Below are 19888 nucleotides of genomic sequence, written 5' to 3' on the forward strand. Positions count from 1 at the left end.
GCCTGAAGATCTGCATTTCTGATTTGTTCCCCAAGCCCATGCTGCTCCTGTTGGTGTACGGGTCACACTAAGAGCACCACATTCTAGGGCTCCCCTGAAGGTTTCTGATACCTGGGCCTGGCCTTGGCATAACTGGGGCAAAAATGGGCCACTCAAGGAAGTTGGGTTCCCAGGGGTGGCCTTGCAGTTCTGTGACTGACCTACAGCTGGAGGGGGCTGTGGCTTAAAAGGCTCTGTCTGTCTGCCTGCCTTCCACCTCCATGGCCCCCTAAGCAATGCCACCTGCCCACTCTAAGGCTCCTTTTCCTGCCTTTGTAGGGGAAGAGTGCCTTAGTGTTCCCTGAAGTTTACCTTTCAGCCATATGCTGTGGAATGTCAGGCAGCTAGTCAAGTGTGAGGTTAAGCTGTGTGGTGACTTGGGAGGGATCCACCATGATGACATTGCTCAACCACAGGTAGAAAACGTTCCTACCTTTGTAAAGACAACTAACCATAAAGCTGCAAATGAATGCCTGTGTAAGTATTTACGTGCACACAGACAGAAAGCCTGGAAGGACCCTTTCCAGACCCCCCTGAGCAGTGAGCTCTGCTGGGAGTTCCAGGGCTGGGGTGGTGGAGCACTTGCCAAGCATTTGTGAGCCCCGCCTTGGTCCCCATCACCACAACAAACAAAAAAAGAAGAGGAAGCTTTGCTGTTTACTTTCTGTAATCTCATGTTTTAATAAGACCATCTCACTTTGTAATTAAAAACCAGTGGGTTGCAAGTTATCAAAACCAGTGTTGCTTGGGAACCACAGGGAGAAGGAGGTAAAGCCGAGGGTTCGGTCACTTTGCAGCTGCACAGACATACACACCTCTGGGCGGTTTTAATTTGTCTCAAGGAGGATCTTAATTTTTTAATTTAAAAAAGATAGCTGTACAGGCAGCAAATGAAACAGAACAGCCTCTGGTCTCTCTTCCCCCTTTCTGTGCCAGCCCTGGTCCCCTCGCCAGCTGCCGCCTCAGCCTTCACACTCCTCCAGCTGCTTGGCCATCTCATTGCTGCCTGTCACCGTCAGGTTTCTCCACGGAGTGTCCCTCACCGTCTTCATTTCTTCAACAGTTACTCTTTTTATTTTAAAGAGACATTGAATGCTTTTGTTTGTGGGTCGCCAACAGTTCCAAAAGGAAAATCCCATAGACTTTAAAACAGCGTCCACGCGGCCTTGATCTTGTCCAGCCTTTTCTGCTTCTCACATGGCACACGCGTGTCCTTTCATAAGTCTGATCTGCACAAATGCCATTTTGTGTCTTGAGGATTTTTACATCACCTAATTTAGTAAGCCCCTCTATGTATGGACACAGCATCGTTTCGTCTATGAATGGTGCTATGGTGTTTTAGCCAGGCCCTGATTGTTAGGTCTTTGGGTGGTTTCCAGTTTTTTCCTCTTTATTCATTCACCATTGAACTCCCTGCGTTTGGGCTCCGCCTCCTGCCAGTCTGTAAACCCTACTTCCCTAAAGGTCACTGCCACTGGTCTTCCCTCCACTTGGAGCAGCCTCTTAATTCTTCACTAAGCCCTCGTCCTGATTTTAATTGGACTTAAGTCTTATTAGCCACCCTCTTGGCTCTCCACCAGCCCATCTGTCAGACTCTGTGAAGTCCCACCTCCTTCTTTCCTTTTGTTTTCCTTTCTTTAATTTCTTTTCCAAATACATTTTTATATTTTCACTATAAAGGAATAAAACAACCAATAAATATATAATAGAGGAGGCAAAATATATTTTGTTTTCACTGTTTAAGTCACATTATGAAGTGATACAAAAGAATATAAATACGTATGGATTACATATACATGCATATGTGTGCGGTGAAGCAGTATAATAAAAATAAATATGTAATGTGCCTCCCTGTTACTTAAGAAATACAACATTCCATGGAAGCTTCCTGTGTCCCCTTTTTTTCCGGGCCATCCCTCTGACAGAGCCCACTGAGATAGTCTGAACTTTGTTCATTGTTCATTTTGTCATTCTCCAAATCAATTTTTTTTTTTTTTTTTTTTGTGGTACCAGGGATTGAACCCAGGGGTGCCCCATCCCCAGCTCTTTTCTTGTTTTTTATTTTGAGACAGGGTCTTGCTAAATTACTTGGGGCCTTGCTAAGTTGCTGAGGCTGGCTTTGAATATGTGATTCTCCTGCCTCAGCCACTAAAGTTGCTGGGATTACAGGTGAACACCACTACATCTGGCTGCCAAATCAGTTTTCCACCCCAATGCTGAGGCTTGAACTATAGGACTTCATACATGCTAGGTAAACAGTCTACCACAGCTGCATCTACAGACCTAATTATGGTTCTTTTTTGCGGGGAGGGAGTACCAGGGATTGAACTCAGGGGCACTCAATCACTGAGCCACCTCCCAGCCCTATTTTGTATTTTATTTAGACACAGGGTCTCACTGAGTTGCTTAACACCTTGATATTGCTGAGGCTGGCTTTGAACTTGAGATCCTCCTGTCTTAGACTCCTGAGTTGCTGGGATTACAGGTGTGTATCACCACACCTGGAAATTTTTTTTATTATTGTTTGCTTCTTTTCACTTTCTGAGGATTTATTTTGATTTTTTTGTTTTGGTTTGTTTTGTTTTTAATGAGATGGATCTTGCTACATTGCCCAGATTGGTCTCAAACTCTGGACTCCAGTGCTATTCCTACCTCAGTCTCCTGAGTAGCTGGGACTACAGGTGTTCACCACTGCATCTGGCTATGCTGTTCTTTTTTAACTTCCAAAGTTATGTGATTGATTTTTCAGTTTTGACTTTTTCTTTTCTAATATATACACTGAATGCTATATGATTTTTTTCCTTATTTGATCTATATATTATCAAATGCACATATCTTAAACCGATAGTTATGAGTTTCAACAGATTTAAATACTGATGCTACCATCATCAAAGTCAAAATATAGGACATTTCCATCATCTTGCAAATTTCCATGGGGCCCATTTTGAACCAGTCTCTGTTAGACTTCTACTTGTGTAGCTTTCGTCTAAACAACAATCTTGCAGTCTGTTCTCTTTGCATCTAGCTGCTTTCCTGTTCTTTCACTCAGTGTACGTGGTATGCTGTAGCGGTTTGTTCCTTTCTGTTGCCAAGTTGCATTCCACTGTATGGATGTATATGCACTGTTTGTTTATCCATTCTCTTGGTGATGGACAGTTGGATTGTTTCCAGTTTGGGGCTGTTAGCACCTCTGAACATCCCTGTACAAGTCTTTTGTGGACATAAGATTTCATTTCTGTCCAGTAGGTTCTTCATCACGGAATAGCTGGGTCTTAGTATAAACATCTCATAAACTTTTACTTTGTTTCATTTTTGAGACAAGGTCTTGCTATGTTGCCCAAGCTGGACTTGAACTTGGGTTAAAGCCATCTTCCTATCTCAGCCTCCTAAGTAGCTGGGACTGTAGGAGTGTGTTACCATCTTATAAGTTTTAATACATGGTTCTTTCATTATCATTTAGTTCTAGTTCTTAAAAAGTTTCCATTAAGTTTTCTTTTTGCTTGACCCATAAGTTATTTGAAAAAATGTTTTAAAATTCCCACAAGTGCCAGGTGTGGTACTGCTCACCTGGAATCCCAGGGTTGGAGAGGCTGAGACAGGAGGATTACAAGTTCAAGGCCAACCTTAGCAATGCAGTGAGGCCCTAAGCAACTTAGACCCTGTCTCAAATAAAAGATAAAAAGGATTGGGACTATAACTCATTGGTAAAGCATCCCTGGGTTCAATCCCCAGTTCCAAAAATAAAAATAAAATTTCTACATATGTGGGACTTATGCTTTCTAACTTAATTCCATTTGGGGCAGCCAACAGTCTTTATAACTTTTTTTTTTTTTTTAGTGTTTAGGGATTGAGCTCAGACTGTGCATTCTAAGCATGTGTTCTACTGTTGGGCTACATCCCCAGCCAATATGTGATTTAAAAAAAAAAAATGTTTTCAATCTTGTTTATGGCCTAGTATGTAGTAAATTCATATGCTTAAAAATTATATGTATGTACCAATACATAAAAATCTATCTGTATCTTTAATCAAGCTTCTTAATGATGATGCAAGTTATCAAAATCCTTATTGGTTTTTGTCACCTTGATCTACCAGTTACTGAAAAAGGTGTATTAAAATCTCCTATTCTGGCTGAGCATGGTAGCACATGCCTGTAATCCCAGCTACTCTGGAAGTCGAGGCAGGAGGATTTTGAGTTCAAAGCCAGCCTCAGCAATTTAGCAAGGCCCTGAGAACTCAGTGAGACTCTGTCTCTAATTAAAATACAAAATAGATCTGAGGATATGGCTCAGTGGTTAAGTGCCACTAAGTTCAATCCCCAGAACAAAAAAAAAAAAAAAAAAAGAAAAAAAATCCTATTCTGCCGATAGATTGATCAGATTCTCCTTATAGATTTATAAAGTTTAGTTTTGTATATTTTGAAACTTTGTTACTTGTGATATACAAATTTAATTATATTATTTTAGCAAGCAATTACTGTAGCAAAATTATAAATTATAATATAGTGGCTATCTCTAATAATGCCTTTTGCCTTAGCACCATGTCCAGCCTCCTTTCGGTTAATATTTATTTATATAATTTTTCCACTTTACTTTCAACCTCTCTGTGTATCATTTCTTTTCTCATGCTTTTTCTTTTTTCTTTTTCTTCTTGGCAGTACTGGGATTGAACCCGGGTCTTCCTGCATACTAGACAAGTGCTCTGCCTCTCAGTTCCATCCCCAGCCCTCTATCCAGGACTGAACTGGGAGTCAGAAGATCTCTCCATTTTGTTTTCTTTCTTTCTTTTTTATTTTTAGTTACAAGTGACCGTAGAATATATTTTGGCAGAATGTACATATATAGAGTATAACCCATCTCTCCATTCTTGTTCTGATTGTATCCTGTAGACTTAGTTTCCTCGTTTTTTAATTGGGTGAAAATACTTGTCTTTCCCATCTTCCTTCAACATGTTGTGAGGATAAAATGAAATAAGATATATGAAATCACTTTGCAAATTATTATTGTCCTTGCATTTAATGGTGAGTGTACTCCAAAGCTTGCTTAGAGCCATACTGGTTAAAATCCCTGATTTAATTGATTAATAGACCCATGCTTTTGCATTTGCAAATACTGATTTAGAAATTAGTTACAAGGATAAATGTATTAAAAGTACAATTATCTGGGGCATAGTAAGTGTTCATTAAACAGTACTATTATGATTATGATGACTATAGTGTTGCTGTTATTTTTGTCTGAATTCTAACTCCTTCTCTTACCAATGCAAGACCATAGGCAAATTCCTTAATCTTGCTAAACTTCAATGTCCTCATCTTTGAAACTGGAATAATACCAACTCTTTTGTCTTACAAGGACAAAAGCTACAAGGATTTAGATCTCAAGGATCTCTTCTCTTAGAATTGTAAATGTTGATACTTTCCTGACATCCCAAATCATCTGTAGCCTCTTACTGACATTTATAGCTTATTTAAAATGTGAACACAGTAGGACCTCTTAGATATCTTACCATCAATTTAGAATATTCTGTACAAAGCTAAATTTGTCAACCTTTCTTCCCAGCAAATCATTTCATAGTATCTAGGTAATGAACTGTAAGTCCTTCCCTGAAGGAGCTCACTCTCTCATGGAAGATGGACTCATAAAACATCTGCTGGAAGTAATGTTGTAGAAACTAATACAAGGGACCTCAGGAGACCCTACAGAAAAGAGGAGCCCTGTAGGGAGAACAGCCATTATGGAAAACTTCCCCATTTCCACTGAACATACACAGCCCTTATCTGTCATTATCTCAACACAACAGACTGTATTGTAGCAAATTAAATTAAACAGCTGGACGCTGTGGCCCATTCCTGTAATCCCAGTGACTCAGGAGGCTGAGGCTGGAGGATCCCTAGTTCAAGGCCAGTCTCAGCAACTTGGTGAGACATTGTCTCAAAATAAAAAATAAAATAAAATAAAAAGGACGGAGAGTGTAGCTCAGTGATAGAGTACCCCTGGGTTCAATTCCTAGTACTAATAATACAAAATCAAACAGTTTTTCACCTCTGCAGTATCTTAGGGATCTAATCTCCTTAGGTCTTGAGACGATGGGTATCTAAGTCTTCCGTTAGCTGCTTCTGTGCTGAGAGACTTCGAGAAGTGGCAAGTTCATTGCTACCCACATTCTACTCACCAGAACCCAGAGACATGGCCCCAGTCTGGCTGCAGGGGAAGCTGGGAAGTGTAGTTTTCTTATCTTCCCCTGGAAGAGAGACTGGTGAGTCTCTAACCAGTCTTAACCATGGCCTCTCACAAATGTCTTTGACATTAGCTACTTTGGATTTACACTCCTTTTGCTGTTCTTAGGAAGGCCCTGGGTCACGAAGTAGAAAGAAATTACCTCAAGGGTCCCACATGGTCCCAGTATTTGTTCCAAGAGACCCTTGAAATTTTTTCTGCCTTCTTGTTCACTTTAACATCTTTCAGTCAAGAAAAAATTATTTTGGCATCTAGACTAGTACTTGGCACAAATATATATATTTTTTAATGCATGAATTCCCTTAGCTCTGGGAGTTGCTTAAAAGTTATTTGCAAGGCTAAGTTAAACTCCACTCTTGGGTGGGGCTGACCAGGAGAGAGGGGAGAGTTGGTAAATGCTATGCAATCAGTGGTGGGAGGGTTTAGTTTAAAAGGGGTGTGTGGGGGCCATTAGTGAACTGCCCCTGAAGGCAAGTAAAAATCACCTCAGAGCTGGAGGCTTTCTAGGGGCTCTCCTTCCTCTTGTGGAACCTGAAAAAAAAAAACAGTGACAGGGCTGAGCAGAGGCCCCAAGGCAAATGCAGCTGGAAGAGAAGATCTCTTCAGACTTTTGTAATACTTGGGAGCCAGCGGGTCATGGTGGTTGAACAGGACAAATTCTGATGGGTTCACATTCTAGCTTGGCCACTTCTAGCTGTGGGACCTTGGGCAAGTTACTTAATTTTTTTGGTGCCAGTTTCCTCATCTGACACAAAAGAATAATATGAGGATAACAATACCTACTTCCTCTGAGTTATAGGTTAAACAAGTTAATATAATAAAAAGCGTAGACCGGTAATTAGCAAAAGGCAAATGCTATAAAATTGTGGATATTGTCATCATCAGGGACAGGAAGGAAAAGTTTGCCTAAAATCCTAAAATGACAGACAAGAAGTTTCCCTTGGAAGTGACCGTGTCTAATCACTGCATCCTCGCGAGGTGGTGGTGAGGCATGCGCAGCTGGAGTCGCATGCCATTCCTGAGCTTGAGCTCACACTTTAACTTAAAGCTATTTGGTACTGTAGGTAATATTTATTTTAATGACCGTCTAAATGCAGATGTCCCAGATCAGTTTCTATTCCCTTGTCTGTTTCGCTCCCATTCTGCCTTTTCTATCCCAGAGCACCAGGTCTTCACCCTGCCACACCCCCCACCCTTCCTTAGTTCTCCTAGAGTCTGTGTCTCGGGGTCAGATTCTGCATGTCTATTAAGGTGCCAGCTAGCTGACCTGAAAAACTCATTCTGATGGTACAAAGGTTGCTGCTTCATACAAAGATGCTTTATGACAGGGTCTCTTCTGGGGCCAATGCCCCACCCTTCGAGTCTTATTCTGTGGGAGGAAGAGGTGGAATAGCCTTCTAGACAGGACATCAGGAGGGAGAGGTAGGCCACCCATCTCCTCTCAGAGAAGATAAAGCTTTTCTGAGCATCCATCATGTGGCCAGAGGGAGACACTAGCAGGGATGTGGCAGGGACGTGTGATCGGTAAATACCGTGACACACAGCTAGGTGCTGGAGGGGATGGGGGTATCAAAATGGGTAGGACTTGTCCCTGCCTTCAAGGAGTGAGGGAATGTTAAGCACTCAGTTAATAAGCATAGATGATAAATTATGACATGAACTGAAAGAGACCCAAGTCAGGCTGAAAATAAAGATGGAGCAATCTAGTCAACCTGGAGAATTAAGAAGTTTGCACAGGGAGGCCAATGGTGGCCTTAGAACCAACTCCTGAGAAGGATTTTTACAAAGTACAGAAGTTCTCCATTTTCTTCGGGGGATATATTGCAAGTTCCCCCATGGATGCCAGCAACCTCAGGTAGGACCAAACCTTGTATATGCTTTGCTTTTTTCTATGTGAATGTGCACAAATATGATGCCTTTTCCATCTTAACTGAGCATTCGTCCTGGTTGTTGCAGCTGAGACATGTCCGCAAAGCTAGCACAGAATTCTCTTTCTACACAGTTTCACAGATTGAAGAGTGCTTCTTGTGTAGCATTCACTTAGCATACAATTTTTTTCTCATTAAGTCGAGAACGTTCGCCTTTTCACTTAAAGGAAGCATTTCATGGCTTCTCTTTGGCATATCTGAGTTGCCAGCCTCACTATTCTTACATTTTGGGACCATTATTATTATTTTTTTTTTTTTGATGACAATTTTTTAATTTCATGAGCCCCACCAGAGCCTATAACACAGTCCCAGCCCCTGGGGATCACCACCAGGTGAAGGTGAATATATGGAAGCAATCAGTGACCTTGGCCCGGAATGCATGATCCAGGTAGTATCTCCCACAGGACACCTGGTAGCCCTGCGCCTTAATATCCATCTCCACACAGTACAGAAGGTCCTTGATTTCTGGGCCTACCTTCCAGGGCTCAAACTTGACAACTGGCATCTTTCTGGCCTCCAGAGAACAGAGTGGCTGGGCACACCTGGCAGCTTCCTCCTCAGTGCGCACCATACACACCACCACGCTGGAATAGCGTAGTGCCACAGCCTCTGCCCTTGCCAGGCGCAACAGGAGCTCTAGATTCTCACTGTAGCCAGGCACTCGCAGTAAGAACTGCTTCCGTGCTACCTGCTCACCAAAAATCTGGGGCATGTCCTCCAAGAGCTTAACCAAAGGCTGGATTTCGTAGAATTGAGCCTCGCGGTACACCTCAGGGATGTTCTGTGTAGGCATCTGCCCACTGCGTAGGTAGTCCAGAATGGGCCCAAAATAGGTGCCAGGGCGATCGATGAAGAAGCGGCCCTCTGCATCAGTGCAGGCCTTGGTTGAGCTAGAGAACATTTCTGACAGCTTCGAGCCTGGGAGTTTTCTCAGGGTGCCCAAGGTGGTGGTGTAGATCTGGCCCCCGATGTTCAACTGTACAACAGTGGATACCTGGGGGCAAAAGCGGCAGAGTGAACCAACAGCACCATCTCCAGAAAGTTCATGACTTGAATAACCCCGTACAGAACTTGAGCAAGCCTCAAACTTTGGCTTCCACCATACTGAAGGGAATTTTGCTGTGTAGCTCCAGAAGGTGGACATTTTAAGGAGGAAAAAGACTTCAGATACAAGAACACCTATTCAAGCATTTTACACACATACAAATATATTTTTTTTGTACCAGGGATTGAACTCAAGGGCACTCAACCACTGAGCCACATCCCCAGACCTAATTTGTGTTTTATTTATAGACAGGGTCTCACTGAGTTGCTTAGCACCTTGCTTTTGCTGAGGATGGCTTTGAACTTGCAATCCTCCTGTTTCGGCCTCCCAAGTTTTTGGGATTACAGGTATGTGCCACCACACCGGGCTTACCTATATTTTTAAATTTTATTTAGGTAATGGGGATTGAACCCAGGGGCACTTTACCCCGAGCTACATCCCCAGCCCTTTTTATTTTTTACTTGAGACAGCATCTCACTAAGTTATGCTCGGGGCCTTGGTAAGTTGCTGAGGCTGGCCTAAAACTTGGATCCTCCTGCTTCAGCCTTGGAGTTGCTGGGATTATAGGCACATGTTCCCTCATCCAGTTTCAAGCATTTTAACTTCTTTAGATCACAGAGATGGTACTGAAAACTGCTGTGGAAGTCCCAGTGATAATATTTCCAAAGTATGTGGCCTTGGGCAAGCCTTTTCTCCTCCCGGGGTCTCAGTTTCTTCATTCACTGTCTGCGGGCTGGGCCGCGTATTCTGGGGCGTCGAGGTCAAACTCATAAGGGCTCCGTAGACAGTTAGCACTAAGAACCCCAGCAGCATGCAAATAATCGGGACCATTATTAAGTAAAGTAAAGCGTACTTAAACACAAGCACAGTCAAGGAATAACCAAGATGGCCAGGAAGTGACTGATGGTCTCCTAGTGTATACAGCATAGATACTCTGGTTGAAGAAATGATTCACATCCCAGGCAAGATGAAACTGATGGCATGAGAGCTCAACATTGCTACTCAGAATGGCCCACAATTTCAAGGTTATGAATTATTTCTGGAATTTTCCATTTAATATTTTTGGTTCATAGTCGACTGAGGGTAACTGAAACCACAGAAAGTGAAACTACAAGTAAGGGGGCATTACTGTGTGTTATACATTACAGATATGTCAGTTAGCATGACTGTGGTATTCATTCATACATAAACATACATATATGTCTCAAAACATCACATCGTATACCATTAATACATACAATTTTTTTGTCAATACATCTGAAGGGGGAAAACGTCATCATATCTAACATGATCTAGTTATTTTTCTTTTCTTTTTGGGGGGATTTACTGGGGATTAAATTCAGGGGTGCTTGATCACTGTGCCACATCCCCAGGCCTTTTTGTTTTTTTATTTTGAAACAGGGTCTCACTGATTTGCTTAGGGCCTTGCCAAGTTGCTAATGCTGACCTCGAACCTGTGATCCTCCTAACTCAGCCTGCTGAGCTGCTGGGATTTTAGGCATGAGCCACCGTGACTGGCTCCTATGATATCTTCTGTACGTGTAGTAGTTTTGCACTTTTGTATCTAGCTCTGTGATTGGTTTTGGGTTAATTTTTGTGAAGGGTATGAAGTATGTGTCTATATTCATTTTCTTGCTGTGTACATCCAGTTCTTACAGCACCATTTATTGAAAAGACGGCCTCTGGGCTGGGATTGTGGCTCAGTGGTAGAGCACTTGTCCAACGCATGTTAAATACTCAACACCACATGAAAATAAATAAAATAAAGGTATTGTGTCCATCTACAAAATACAATGTAGAAAATACAATGTAGAAAATACATTGAAAGAAAAGACCGCCTCTGCTCCATCATATCCACCTGCGCTCTTCTGTCAAAGATCAGTTGCTAGTATTTATTTGGGTCTATTTCTGGACATTGTTCAGTTCCACTGATCCATTTGTCTATTCTTTTGTCAATGCCATACTATATATATATTTTTTGTACCAAGGATTGAACCTAGGGGTGCTCTACCACTGAGCCACATCCCCAACCCTTTAAAAACATATATATTTTTTAAATTTTGAGACAGGGTCTCGCTAAGTTGCTCAGGATCTCACTGAAAGTTGCTGAGGCTGGCCTTGAACTTGAGATCCTCCTGCCTCTGCTTCCAGAGTTGTTGAGATTACAGGGGCATGCCACAGTGCCTGCCATTGCCATACTATCTTGATTGCTATAGTATTACTATAGTACATACTTACTCTATGTATATGTTACTCTATACATTGTAAGATTTACTTTGCTTGTATTTAAAGGGTTTTTTGTTTTGTTTTGTTTTGCTTTGTTTTGTTTTGTATTACTGGCGATTAAATTCAGGACCTCATGCATTCTGGGTAAGCACTCTACTTCTGAGCTATATCCCCAGACCTCCTTTTTCCTTTTTATTTGAAACAGAGTCTGGCAAAGTTTTCCAGGCTAGCCTTAAACTTGGGATCCTCCTACCTCAACTTCTCAGCTAGCTGGGATTACAGGTGTGTACCACTGTACCCACCTTGTTGAGGATATTTTCATCTTTGTTCATAGGAGATATTGGTGTGTAGTTTTCTTGTAGTATTTTTGTCTGGTGTTGCTGTTAGGATAAGGCTGGCCTCATAGAATGACTTAGGAAGTATTCCCTCTGCTGCCGTCTTCTCAAAGAGATTGTAGAAAATTGGTATGGTTTCTTCCTTAAATGATTGGTAGAATTCACCAGTGAACTCCCTGGACTTGGTGATTTCTTGTTTTGTTTTGTTTTGTTGTTTTGTTTTGGTACCAGTGACTGAATCCAGGGGTACTTAACCACTGAGCCACATCCCCAGCCCTTTATAATCTTTTATTTAGAGACAGGGTCTTGCTAAATTGCTTAGGGCATTGCTAAATTGCTGAGACTGGCTTGGAATTTGCAATCCTCCTGCCTCAGCCTCTTGAGCTGCTGGGATTACAGGCATGTGCCACCCATGCCCAGCATTAATGTGATATTTTATATCTTTTATACTGTTCTTTATGTGTATTTTATATTCACACAAACACATCTCACTTCAAAACAACCACATTTCAAGTGTGCAGGAGACACATTGGCTGGTGGCCACCATATTGGCCAGTGCTGCTCTAGAGGAAGAACTTTCCAGGCAGAGGAAACAGCAGGTACACAAGTATTAAGACATGAACAGATTCTTGAGTCAAGATACCATTAGGAAGCAGTAGGGGTGGAGGAGAATCAAGGAGGTTGTGAGTAGTAGAACATGGGGTCTACTAGATGGCCAGAGCTGGCATTTTGAATTTTATTCTAAATGTAGCAAAAAAAATAAAAATAAAAAAATAAAAAAACATTGGAAGGACTGGGGGTGTAGCTCAGTGCTAGAATATACTTGCCTAGCATGTGCAAGGCCCTGGTTTGATCCCTGGCACCTCAAAAAGAAAAAAAAAAACAAAAACAAAAGAAAGAAAAGGAAAAGAAAGCCATTAGATGCCTTTACAGTAATAAACGGTTCGTTCTAATATGTCTTTTTGAAGGGCTCTTTGCTTTATTGGAATCAGCCACCACGTAGGCCTGAGTGAAGAAGGGAGGTCCAGATACAGGCTATTAGGTTAACATGGGTGAGAAATGCAGGTTACTTGGATTTAAGAGGTCATAGTGCATGATTGATATTTGCATGATTGATATTTCATAAAATACAATGATTGATATTTCAAGGTGAACCCCAGGAATTGCCAATGGATTAGATGTGGGATGTGTGAGAGAGGAGACACCTCTCTTTCACACAAGATGTGAAACCAAGATTTTTGCCCTGAACAAAATGATTTTTGCAAATAAATAATAGTGGAGTTCGGACTTGGTGCGGGAAAGAGGTTTGAGAGTGAAATCGGAGTTCCATTTAAGCAGAGACTACAATATTTGGATGTGTCCTCTAAAATTGAGAACAAATACAGCAGGAAAATCCCAGGGAGTGTAAAAAAAATTATAGGAAGTGTTCAAGCAATTAGAGATGACATAAGGTAAGAATGTGTGTTGGGGCTGAGGCCAGTGTATGGAAACGGGGAAGAAAATGTGCGTGCTGGTGCTGGGCGCGGTGTGCACACCTGTAATCCTAGTGCTTGGGAGGCTGGGCCAGGAGAAGCACAAGATCAAAGCCAGCCTCAGCAACTTAGTGAGACCCTAAGTGACTTTGCGAGACCCTGACTCAAAATAAATGGGGCTTGGGATGTAGCTCAGTGGTAAAACACCTTGGGGTTCAATCCCTGGTCCCTGGTACCAAAAACAAAAACAAAACCTCCCCCAAACAAAAATACTGGAAAAGGAGGTAATGAAGTACCTTGAATGCCAAACTCAGGAATTTGAATGTATTTGATCAGCATGGGGGAAAGTTAGTGGAAATTTCTGAGCAATAACCCAGAACTAACTTTATAGTGATAACTCTAAGCTTAATAACATGAAAAAATATCCATGAGATAATTTTCACTAAAATTTTAAACATAAATATCATTAGAACCAAAATTTTCTTTTAAAAAATTTCATGCATGAAAGGAAAAAAATCCTCATTTATTAAAAAAAAAAAAATTTCATGTAGTACATTAAAAAAAAAAAGACTGAAGTCAAGCATAGTGATCTGTGCCTGTAATACTTGTACTTGGGAAACTGAGGCAGGGGGATCACTGGAGTCAGGAGTTTGAGACCAGCCTGGGTAACAGCGATATCTTGTCTCAAAACAACAGCAGCAGCAACAACAAAATACTGAACAAAAAATTATCAAAATGTTAATAAATAGAGATGGTTTTGGTGGTTGGTAAGACTGGGATGATTGAATTTTTTTTCTTTTCTTTCTAGTTCTATATGTTTTCTATTTTTCTTTAATTGAAGATAACTGCTTTTTTAATAAGAATAAATTTAAACTAACAACTTAATGTTTGCAGGGTTGGAGGAGGGAGTAAATTGAATGGGGAGCATGGAGGTAGTGGAGAAGAAAATGTGGTGCAGTTGATTATGAAGGGCTGATAGTCAAGTATGATAGGCTAGGTGATTGCAGTATTTCAGTAGGAAGGAAAGAAGCCAAAGAATGAACTGGATCTGGGGATGTAATCCAAATTTGGCTGCTTACTTGGGCAAGTTACTCTTAGTGCTTTAAAAAAAAATCTGTAAACAGAGTGGGGGGTTTAGCTTAGTGGTAGAGCAGCTGCCTAGCCTAGGCAAGACCCTGGGTTCCAAACCCACAATCTCACAAAAAGAAAACAACCAAAAATGACGGGGGTGGGGGGTAGGGGGGTAGGGGGGTGGGGGGGAAATCTGTAAATAGCAATGATAATTGTACCTGTCCCATAAAAGTGTTGTAGAATAAATGAGTGAATACTTGCTAACTACTTAGAAGAGCACTCAGCTCACAGTAGGGACTTAAGATATGAGCTGCTATTCTTGTTACTCCCAGCAACTTGGCCACCATGGAACTGGTGCTGAAAGAGGGTCATCCTCCTGGAATGGTTTAGGTGAGGACCCTCATGGGGTCTGTGCCCGTTTCCCAGGATCTTCCAGGAATAGAAGATATCTCCTAAGCTGGCAGCGATACATGTGTCGCCATACTACCAGTTTCCAGGCTAGGGTGGTTCCTGGTGCTCCAGGGCAGAAGAGAAACTAGAAGTGGAAGACCTGGGGCAACAAAAGACCAGCCATTTGGTTACTGAGCTCTTAACCTCACGGTTTCATATGAAGAGGGTTTATGCTCTAGGCAAGGAGTGGTGTCTCCTAAGATAGGATTTGTCTTCCGGAGTGGGAGTTAAAGGAAGAGAGAGTTAGACTCAACATTTAAAATAACAATGGCAACAACTTCTGGTCATTGTTCAGCCACTTTAGAAGACAATATAGAAATTACTATTGAAAGTAAAAATACCCAAAAATTTTCATGAAAGTAAAAATGTGAGCTGAGTGTGGTGGCCAATGCCTGTAATCCCAGTGACTCAGGAAGCTGAGGCAGAAGAATTACAAGTTCAAGTCCAGCCTGGGCAACTTGATGAGACCTTGTCTCCAAGTAAAAAAATGGGCTAAGGATATGGCTCAGTGGTAAAGCACCCCTGGATTCAATCCCCATTAACTAAGTAAAAATGTAGACTGGGTATATAGCTCAGTGGTAGAACACATGGTAAGCATGCTCAGGCCTTGGGTTCAAACCCTAGCACACAAACACACAAATGAAGACCGGACCTTATGATCCAACAATTTGTCAATATTCAGTATCTCTCCTGAAGAAACAATTACAATATATGTCAAAAAGTCATGCACGTACATATCTATTGCAGTATTGTTTGTAATGGCAAAACGGGTTTGTGTGTGTGTGTGTGTGTGTGTGTGTGTGTGTGTGTGTGTGTGATCACAACCCAAAAGTGCATGTGATATTGAAAAGTCTAAATAAAATTGGGGTGTTGCCAGGAACGGTGGCACCTGCTTGTAATCCCAGCGACTCAGAGACTGAGGCAGGAGAATTGTGAGTTCAAAGCCAGTCTCAGCAATTTAGCAAGGCCCTAAGCAAGGCAGTGAGACCGTGTTTCTAAATAAAATATTAAAAAGGGCTGAGGATGTGACTAACTGGTTAATTGCCCTTGGGTTCAATCCCTGCTACCAAAACAAAACAAAACAAAAATAAAACCTGGGGTGTAACACATAGGGTGGAATGCTGTGTGCACATGAATGATCTTTGTATATATCAATAAGAAATTGTTGGACTGGGGCTGTAGCTTAGTGACAGAGTGCTTGCCTAGCACATGTGAGGCACTGGGTTTGATCCTCAGCACCACGTAAAAATATAAATAAATAAAATAAAGGCATTGTTTCCATCTACAACTAAAATAAAATGTTTTTTAAAAAAGAAATTACTAAGGGCAAAAGAGGAAATAATATGCAGATGTGTAATGGAGTAGATAGACAAAGTTTACTGAAGCATTATCCCTAACAGTTTAACATGTTTTATAAAAAGAATATACTTATTTTCCAAAACTCTTAACTGTTGAGATTTCTCAAATATAATAAGTTCGGTCATTTCAAATATCATGAGCTCTCCATGGCTCAAGAAGTCCAATGACCGCATGGACTATGGAGGGCTAGTATAGGACAGTGATTCCAATTTTTTTTTCTTCCCACCTTCATTTTTTTTCCTCTTCCCCTCTTTTTCTTGTGGTACTGGGGATTGAACCCCAGGGTACTCTACCACTGAGCTGCATCCCCACATCCCCAGCCCTTTTTACCTTTTATTTTAAGATAGGGTATGGCAAAGTTGCCAAGTCTGGCCTCAAACTTCTGATCCTCCTACCTTGGGCTTCGCAGTTGCTTGCACCCCTGTGCCAGGCCCAAAATAGCTTTCACTGCACAATATACTGAGATTTTTTGTATATAACAAAATGCGTTTCATTTACAGTGCTGCCTTTGTTCTGAGTCTTCTCTAAGGATTTGATGTTCAGGTATTCTTTTTTTTTTTTTTTTTTTTTGGTACAGAGGATTGAACTTAGGGGCACTTGACCACTGAGCCACATCCTCAGCCTTATTTTGTAATTTATTTAGAAATAGGGGTCTCACTTAGTTGCTTAGTGCCTTGATGTTGCTGAGGTGTGCTTTGAATTCGCAATCCTCCTGCCTCGGCCTACTGAACTGCTGGGATTATATGGGATTATAGGCATGTGCCACCATGCCCTGCCCCAAGTCTCAGGTATTCTTTATTTTACAAGATATATATATATATATATATATATTTATTAAGAAGGAAAGTTCCATTAGCCCCATATATATATGGGTTCTTTCCCTAATAACCTTACTTGGCAACAGTCTTGCTTTCTGGTCTCCAAAATTTGGGGGGAAATTTTATTGATTGTTGAAATGTAAATTTCTGGGAACTAGCCTTATGGGGAAAGTGAATCATTTGGTTAGACTGAAGTCCTCTGGGACATTATCATCTCAGGGCCACAGGCTGGACCACTCAACCCAGTGAGTCAACTACAAACGCGAGCTTTGGATGGGGGTTTGGGCAGCTCTGCAGCTGTAACTACAGCATGGCACAGTTCTTTGCATTTACCCTCCTGGAAGTGTGTCACTCTGTCTTAGGGACTGCTGCCTCGTGGCCCTGAACAGACAGACGGCAGCTGCACATTCAAATTAGTGAACACATGCCCTGTGCTCTGGAGGAGCTGTTAGCGAGGGGAGGCCACCATGGTATCTATCCGCAAGGAGCTTATAGTCTGATATCCTTTATTTATAAGACAGAGTTATTGTCACAGCTTCTAAGAGCCTCCATTTCCTCATATATGAAATAGCGTATGGGTTGAGCATACCTAATCCAAAAATGCAAGACCCAAAATGCTCCTCAATTCATTTTTTAATTGTCATATGTCACCTCCACCCTGATCTGGAAAGAAGAATCAGACTCTGAGAAGTAGATGATGTGACTAAAACAGAATGGGTGGGGCAGAGCTGTGCAGAGTGACCTTAAAGAGACAGAATGGCTTTCCAGACCAGCAAGGCCCAATTTTCACAAGAACAGAAAATTAACATATTTATTAAGAAAGAAAGGTCCATTAGCCCTAGACACTTTTGAAAAAAAACTTGTAGTTCTGGAGATTGAACCCAGGGTCGTGCTGGGCTGGGGATATAGTTTAGTTAGAGAGCATTTGTCTAGCATGCAGGAGCCCTGGGTTCTATCTCCAGTGCTTAAAAAAAAAAAAAAAAAATTCCAGGGTCTCATGCATGCTAGGCAAGCACTCTAACTCTGAGCTGTGAGCTGTGTCCCCAGCCCAGCATCACTGGACACTTTAGGAAAAAAAAAACAAAAACCTGACTTGGTAGCACAGGACTGTAATCCCAGCAACTCAGAAGGCTGAGGCAGGAGGATCACAAGTTCAAGACCAGCCTCAGCAATTTAGCAAGGCCCTAAGCAATTTATGGGGACCCTGTCTCAAAATAAAAAGGACTGGAATGTGGCTCAGTGGTAAAGCACCCCTAGGTTCCATCCTCAGTACCAAAAAAAAAAAAAAAAAAAAAAAAGTAAGAGGTCACTGAGTGGAGAGGTGGCTTGGCCCTGGTGTGACAGTTTTCCCTATTGTGGAGTCACCACTCCCAGCTGGACCCCTGACACTGGAACCCTTGGCCTGCCCCCCCTTATCTCTGCTCCCTCACCCACCAAACCCCTTGTGACTCCCTGCTGGCTCCCCCTATGGAGAGGCCTCCAGGGAGAGAATGTGCCAGCCCAGGCCCAGGGCCCTCCTTCCTGTCCTCTCAGATCTCACTGCCCCACTGCAGGCTCCTGCTTGGCCATGTGGAGGATGTGATGATGTCTTAGAGCACCGGTGACCTAAAGCCGTGGGAGGGGGACCCTTTGGGTGGCTGTCATGATCTGGAGCCTGGAGGCTGAGGAGGTGAGTTCAGTCGTGAGGCGCCCTGGCTGAGGCCACACCTGACCAATGGGGCCATGAGGCCCGTCTCCCTCGGCAAGACTGGTATCTCCATTCGTCTCACTTTTTCCTTGCTTGAGCTTCTCCAGTTTGCAGCTCCATTGCAGCTTCATGGGATGTCAATCAGTGAGGAGAAAGTACTTTCTAAAATGGTTAAGCCACAGAAGCAGCGCTGGGGAGTAATACTGACCAAATTGTATTAGTATATTGTGTGTGCATATGAATATGTGACACAAATCCCATCATTGTGTACAACTATAATGCACCAATAAAAAAAATGGAAAGCTGGCACAAGTGGCACATTCCTGTAATCCCAGAGGCTCAGGAGACTGAGGCAGGAGAATCCAAAGTTCAGCAAATTAGCAAGGTCTTAAGCAACTTGGAGAAACCCTGTCTCAAAATAAAAAATAAAGAAGGGCTGGAAATGTAACTCAGTGGTAAAGCACTCCAGGGTTCAATCCCTAGTACCAGAAAAAAAAAAAGGGGAAGAGAAAAAATTTAAAAAAAAATGGTTCAGCTGAGCCTGTGGTCCCGATGACTACGGAGGCTGAAGCAGGCAGATCTTTGAGCCCAGGAGTTCAAGACCAGCCTGAGCAATATAGTGAGACCCCATCTCTAAAAAAATGAAAGTAAGACCAAGAGCAGTGGTGCACACCTGTAATTCCAGCAACTTGGGAAGCTGAGTCAGGAGGATCCTAAGTTCAAAGCCAGCCTCAGCAACTTAGAAAGGCAATAAGCAATGCAGTGAGACCCTGTCTCTAAATAAAATTCAAAAGAGGGCTGGGGACGTGGCTCTGTGGTTTAGTGCCCCTGGGTTCAATCCTTAGTACCAAAAAATAAAAATATAAATAATTACAATAATAAAATGGTTTAGCATGATATACATAAAAATTATAATAAAGGGCTGGGGATATAGCTCAGTTGATAGAATGCTTGCCCCACGAGCACAAGACCCTGGGTTCAATCCCCAGCACCACAAAAAAAAAAAAGAAAAAAAATTGTAAAGATCATAATCACACACACACAAACTCTTTGAAAAGTGTAACGTGCCATATGAGTTACCCTAATTCTGTTGGAAGCTGAGAACAGTGAGAAATTGACAGTTAGGCCCAGGAGAAATACCAGATTAGCCCCCCACCCCCATATTCCCTTCAGGGTTAGATTGAAGAACTAAGGATGGGAACTGAACCGTACTGTGGTTCAACA

General features: G+C 42.0%; 2 protein-coding genes across 2 annotated transcripts in view; one reads left to right on the forward strand and one right to left on the reverse strand.

The window, feature by feature from the left end:
• MED20 (mediator complex subunit 20) overlaps window positions 1-19888 on the forward strand; it is a 114265-nt gene that overhangs the window by 35730 nt on the left and 58647 nt on the right. The window lies entirely within an intron of this gene.
• LOC306666430 (BTB/POZ domain-containing protein KCTD14-like) lies at window positions 8468-10061 on the reverse strand. The gene is made up of 2 exons (XM_079148527.1): window positions 9970-10061; window positions 8468-9195 (listed from the first exon to the last, which is right to left on the reverse strand). The coding sequence occupies exons 1-2, from the start codon at window positions 10057-10059 to the stop codon at window positions 8524-8526; spliced, it is 762 nt and encodes a 253-aa protein (XP_079004653.1). The 5' UTR covers window positions 10060-10061; the 3' UTR covers window positions 8468-8523.

Source organism: Sciurus vulgaris (assembly GCF_902686455.1).
Source record: "Sciurus vulgaris genome assembly, chromosome: 7".
NCBI classification, from domain to species: Eukaryota; Metazoa; Chordata; class Mammalia; order Rodentia; family Sciuridae; genus Sciurus; species Sciurus vulgaris.